General features: G+C 50.4%; 1 protein-coding gene across 1 annotated transcript; it reads right to left on the bottom strand.

The window, feature by feature from the left end:
• Window positions 1–253: 253 nt before the first annotated feature.
• LOC128684291 (forkhead box protein B1-like) lies at window positions 254–2813 on the bottom strand. Its single transcript, XM_070098557.1, has 2 exons — window positions 921–2813; window positions 254–877 (listed from the first exon to the last, which is right to left on the bottom strand). Exon 1 carries the CDS (start codon window positions 2542–2544, stop codon window positions 1228–1230), a length of 1317 nt encoding a protein of 438 aa, XP_069954658.1. The 5' UTR covers window positions 2545–2813; the 3' UTR covers window positions 254–877; window positions 921–1227.
• Window positions 2814–6301: the final 3488 nt, after the last annotated feature.

A 6301-nucleotide genomic window follows, 5' to 3' on the forward strand; every position in this document is an offset into this window, starting at 1 on the left:
CCAAAATTACATTTGAAAGGTAATTTTTTTAGTAGTTATCTTCTGGGTTGTTACTTTATGTGGTAATATTGAGTTTTTTTTTTTCTACTTTGAGAATGTTTTTCTTTTTTTTTTGGGGGGGGGGGGGGTTGAGAGAATGTTTATATTGGGGATAATGTTGACTGTTTCTGTTGGTGGGAATGTTGAGTGAATGTTTTCCATCTATCTCTCTCGAGAATATTGAGGGAGTGAATGATACAGAGGTGTACTAGACTATGTTTATTGTCGCATAGAATGTTGGAGTGACAGGTCTGAGAGTCACCTGCCACCTGGGCAGGTGACTACAGTTCACCTGCGACCCTTACCAGGTTCCCCAGGCAAGTCTCCTGGGGGGCTGATGTTTTTAAGACGCCTCCAGCGAAGGCTTGAGTCTGGCGAAGGTGTTGCCGGCGTATCTGCAGGAGCGGGAGATCCTGCTGGCGTCCACTGTCGCTGCGTCCATTCCCCTCTCCTGAAGGGGTGGTAGGACGCTGTACATAGGAGGGACAACAGCGTCCCTTCAGGAGTTTTGACGAAGGTTCTTCGGGAGTGCCGCGGTGTCTTCAGGGTGGCTCGAACTTCATAATCTTTGGAACCCTTCTCTGCGCTGTCCTGCAGAAGGCGCGGCACGTGAGTGGCACTGTCTAGGGAGGCAGGGAACTCCAGCTGTGAGTGTGGCACTCGTCTGTCACCTGTGTATCAGCACCTGTCACCTGCGTGACGACACCTGTCACCTGTGTGACAACACCTGTGACAGCACCTGTCACCTTGTGTGACACCCACTTGTGTGACCATCTGTCAGCTGTGTGACAGCAACTGTCACCTGTGTGACACCCACCTGTTATCTGTGTGACAGCACCTGTCATCTGTGTGACACCCACCTGTTACCTGTCTGACAGCACCTGTCATCTTCGTGACAGCATCTGTCACCTGTGAGGCAGCACCTGTCACATGTATGACACCACCTGTTATCTGTGTGACACCTGTCACCTGTGTGACACCCACCTGTTACCTGTGTGACAGCACCTGTCACTTCCGTGGCACCCAACAGTCACTTGCCTGGCACTGTCACATATCACATCACTACAGAACTGGCACTTGCAAGAGTTGTTGTTATCACTCTGTTCTCCTCTGTATGTTCTTCTCTCCTCTATACAAATACATTTTGGCAGCTTGACGACGCGGGCAGAGCGACCCGCATCACTACTGTCAAATGACTCTTCCCTGGGGGGACGCTGCGGTGCCGCCCGCGGGTGGGGAAGCCGCAGGTGGAGGTCGCAGGCTGGAGGGGGCGTCGCCCCGGGCAGGGGATGAGGAGCGCTTGTCGTCACAGGGAGCCTCCATAGGGTTGTCCTCTGGCAATGTGTCTTCCAGCAGCAGGGGCGCCATGCACCGCACCTTCGGGTGGAAGAGCGAAAGGGGTGGAAGGGTGGGCAACCCCTGCGGAGTGGTGGGCGGCAGGGCATGGAACAGCGCTGGTGGCAGGGGCGTGGGTCGTACAGGCACGGGCAGAGGCAGCGTGGGTGGGTGCAGGCGTGCCAGGTGTGAGGGTATGCCACCAGCATGGGTATGCAAACCTGGCATCTGCGCTAGTGCAGCACTGTACAGCTGCTGCAGTGACGTGGCCAGACTCGATGGCATTGAACTCCCTAAATGCCCGACGCTGTGGCCCAAGCCTCCCAGGCCGCCTAGTCCCCCAAGAGACGTGCCAAGGGCACTGCCGAAGGTGCCACCAAGAGAGGCAGCCAGGTGCCCGCTAAGCGAGTTGTTGAGGGAGGTACTGAGCGAGCAGTTGAAGGTACTGTTGAGTGATGAACTGAAGGCAGTGCCCAGAGAACATGGCAGGGAGGTGGGCGTGAGGGTGGTTTCCTGGTGGGGCAGAAGACTGGGGGCACTCAATGGCCCAAAGCCCAGATTCCTTCCTGCGTAGGCTCCCGCCCCTCTGAGGGAAGCCAAGTGGGCGTTAAGGTGAGCCATGTGGGTGCCGGGCGGGTAGACGGGCGTGGGTGCCGTCAGCGTGGGTGGCTTGGCGTCTGAGGCAGCCAGGTTTTCTATAGTGAAGGGTTGTTTGTTGTGCTGCTGCAGCTCAGGACACGAGCTGCTCTCCGTCAGCCTCGGCGCCTCCAGTGGGTCCATGGGTCGCCCGTGCAGGTGCGCCAGACCCGCCTCCAGCGCCGCCTTCTCAGGCTTGGGTATCTTGAACCTCTTCCTGCGGCGCAAGAAGCTACCGTTTTCAAACATGTTCATGGCGGACGGGTGTAGGGTCCAGTAGGCGCCCTTGCCGGGTCTATCAGGACGACGAGGGATCTTGATAAAGCAGTCGTTGAAGGAGAGGTTGTGACGCAGAGAGTTCTGCCAGCGTTGAGTGTTCTTGCGGTAGTAGGGGAAGTTGTCCATAATAAACTTGTAGATCTCCGCCAGTGTACACATCTTCTCCGGGCTGTTCCAGATGGCCATGGCGGTGAGGGAGATGTACGAGTACGGCGGCTTCTGATCACCGTAACTCTCGCGGCAGGGGCGCGGCATGGTGGATAATCTATATAAAATTCACAGTATTGTGCTTCATGTGTCACTCAGCTACACGGACAATCAACACTTAGCAACACTTTTCAAGGCCCTGCGGCGAGGTACGTAAACACGAGCGGGCACGTGAGAGCCTGTGTGGACACGTCAGGAGGGCACGAGACCCGCCAGCTACTGCACGGGCCGGCCAGTGATTCCCTCTTGGCGGCCACAGACCATGACACTCGCCGCTCAGATATCGAGTTTCACTGACACCCTCCGTGGCTTCTCGGAAACCCGCGGTGCACTATGATAATCTCGGCCACCGCCCCGCCCCCGCGCACATCACATGCGCCGCTCACACGCCATTGGTTCCAGCCAGGGAATCGATAGCCACTCGCGGGGAGGTCTCAAGGTGGGAGGAGCAGCCTCAGCTCCCATGCCTCTCATTGGTCGCCGCCTCGATCTTCATGTGATTTTCCCGCCGCTGAAGAAGCTGAGGGACGCGGGTCAAAGTAAATGTTACCACAGCTTCTCCCAATGTTATCATTAGACCCGGGGAGTAATAAAATCATTACTGGGCGGTCGAGCTTGGGCTAGGCCAGCCCTCTGGGTGGTCGAGAACCCTGCAGGCAAGAGCAATTATGGGCGGGCTGCCTCATGCCTGTCCAACGCCATCACCCGCCCTTATTCATTGAGGGTAAACCCGTGTTTGAGCAGGGATTCCGTAGCCCTCACTCTTAGGCTTTAGAATTTAGTGGTGGCTTTATGGGCGGGTATTAGCCACTAATCACATCCCCCGACCCTCGGCTGTGCTCTATACCTCCATATTATAGCCATTTGAATTCGTAACAAAAGTAAGTAAATGACAATTATTGCTAAAAAGGATACATTATCGTCTTTAAATTCCAGTATAAATTTTTCACAAAGTCGACAAGATCTTATTTGGCCGTGAAAAATAAAGTCATAAAGTTTGCAAGACGCACCTCTGTATCACACGGATACATGATAGCAACAATTTAAGTTAGTAACTGTAGTTAGCGCAGGTCTGGCCAGCTTAACAAGCTTATCTTACAGCGGTATTCACTCCTTAATGCCCTGAAGTACTCCTCTAGGACTACTTTGGCGCGAGTTCTGTCTCGGGCACGCTTTATGGCCATATATGTTTAAGGTTAACTTGAGAGAATCTTGTGTTGGGGTAGGGAAGCCAGACCCCATAAGGGGCGTCATGGGGAATTAGATACCCTCCCTGTTGTTGAATGGCAGAGGAATCAGGTTCCAAGAGATTGTTTTAATGGAACAAGAACCAGCTGAGGTTGTGTGTCAGTGGAACTACGCCCCCTTCCCTTCCTGACACCAAGGGTTCCCTGACGTGGTGTCAGGGAAACCCCACACTCCCTGACGTGGTGTCAGGGGAAACCTCACACTCCCTGACGTGGTGTAAGGGAAACCCCACACTCCCTGACGTGGTGTCAGGGGAATCCCACACTCCCTGACGTGGTGTTAGGGGAACCCCGCACTCCCTGACGTGGTGTCAGGGAAACCCCACACTCCCTGACGTGGTGTTAGGGGAACCCCGCACTCCCTGACGTGGTTTAAGGGAAACCCCACACTCCCTGACGTGGTGTCAGGGGAATCCCACACTCCCTGACGTGGTGTTAGGGGAACCCCGCACTCCCTGACGTGGTGTCAGGGAAACGCCACACTCCCTGACGTGGTGTCAGGGAAACCCCACACTCCCTGACGTGGTGTCAGGGAAACCCCACACTCCCTGACGTGGTGTCAGGGAAACCTCACACTCCCTGACGTGGTGTCAGGGGAATCCCACACTCCCTGACGTGGTGTTAGGGGAACCCCACGCTCCCTGACGTGGTGTCAGGGAAACCCCACACTCCCTGACGTGGTGTCAGGGAAACCTCACACTCCCTGACGTGGTGTCAGGGGAATCCCACACTCCCTGACGTGGTGTTAGGGGAACCCCACACTCCCTGACGTGGTGTCAGGGAAACCTCACACTCCCTGACGTGGTGTCGGGGAACCCCACGCTCCGTGACGTGGTGCCAGGGACAACCACTCCCCTGAGGTGGTGCCAGGGACAACCACTCCCCTGAGGTGGTGCCAGGGACAACCACTCCCCTGAGGTGGTGCCAGGGACAACCACTCCCCTGAAGTGGTGCCAGGGACAACCACTCCCCTGAGGTGGTGTCAGGGACAACCACTCCCCTGAGGTGGTGTCAGGGACAACCACTCCCCTGAGGTGGTGCCAGGGACAACCACTCCCCTGAGGTGGTGTTAGAGGCAGCTACAGCCCCTGAGGGTGAGAGTCTTAAGGAAGTATAACCTCTGTAACATAAATAAATTATTTAATGTAAAATGATTTGTTATCTCTCCTTATATAATTCAGTTATCTTCCATAATATAATTTAGTTATCTTCGGTAGTATAATTCAGTTATCTTCCATAATATAATTTAGTTATCTTCGGTAGTATAATTCAGTTATCTTCCATAATATAATTTAGTTATCTTCGGTAGTATAATTCAGTTATCTTCCATAATATAATTTAGTTATCTTCCGTAGTATAATTCAGTTATCTTCCATAATATAATTTAGTTATCTTCCGTAGTATAATTCAGTTATCTTCCATAATATAATTTAGTTATCTTCCGTAGTATAATTCAGTTATCTTCCATAATATAATTTAGTTATCTTCCGTAGTATAATTCAGTTTTCTTCCATAATATAATTTAGTTATCTTCCGTAGTATAATTCAGTTATCTTCCATAATATAATTTAGTTATCTTCCGTAGTATAATTCAGTTATCTTCCATAATATAATTTAGTTATCTTCCGTAGTATAATTCAGTTTTCTTCCATAATATAATTTAGTTATCTTCCGTAGTATAATTCAGTTTTCTTCCATAATATAATTTAGTTATCTTCCGTAGTATAATTCAGTTTTCTTCCATAATATAATTTAGTTATCTTCGGTAGTATAATTCAGTTATCTTCCGTAATGCAATTGTTATCCGTCGTTATATAATCCAGTTATTCTTCGTTACATAACTCAGTTATCCTTCGTTATATAATTCTCTGTAACTTCAGAAATCAATAGAAATTCTTAACTTCATAGCCGAAGTTCGCTGCTATAATCGTCCTCAGGATAATTATGAACATCAAAATGGTATACAATACCGACAGGTTGTTAGGTAAGACACAGGCAACAGTTAGACAACTTTATTCCGAAACGTTTCGCCTACACAGTAGGCTTCTTCAGTCGAATACAGAAAGTAGGCAGGAACAGTAGAGATGTGAAGACGATGTAATCAGTCCATCAACCTTGAAGTCGTAGAATTTGAGGTTGTCAGTCCCTCGGCCTGGAGAAGTTCAGTTCCATAGTCAGATAGTTCCTGACTATGGAACTGAACTTCTCCAGGCTGAGGGACTGACAACCTCAAATTCTACGACTTCAAGGGTGATGGACTGATTACATCGTCTTCACATCTCTACTGTTCCTGCCTACTTTCTGTATTCGACTGAAGAAGCCTACTGTGTAGGCGAAACGTTTCGGAATAAAGTTGTCTAACTGTTGCATATGTGTCTTACCTAACAGGATAATTATATTGCAGGATTATATTATGCGATTATTATATAGAATTATTCGATTATTTTATACCATTCGTGTTATGTTCCTTTATTTATATACACCGAAAGTTTTAAAGTTCATAAAGGGCTCTTGATCCAGGGACTCTGAGCTTCTCTCACATTCCTCGGATCAAACCC

Source organism: Cherax quadricarinatus, chromosome 4 (genome assembly GCF_038502225.1).
Source record: "Cherax quadricarinatus isolate ZL_2023a chromosome 4, ASM3850222v1, whole genome shotgun sequence".
Taxonomy (NCBI): domain Eukaryota; kingdom Metazoa; phylum Arthropoda; class Malacostraca; order Decapoda; family Parastacidae; genus Cherax; species Cherax quadricarinatus.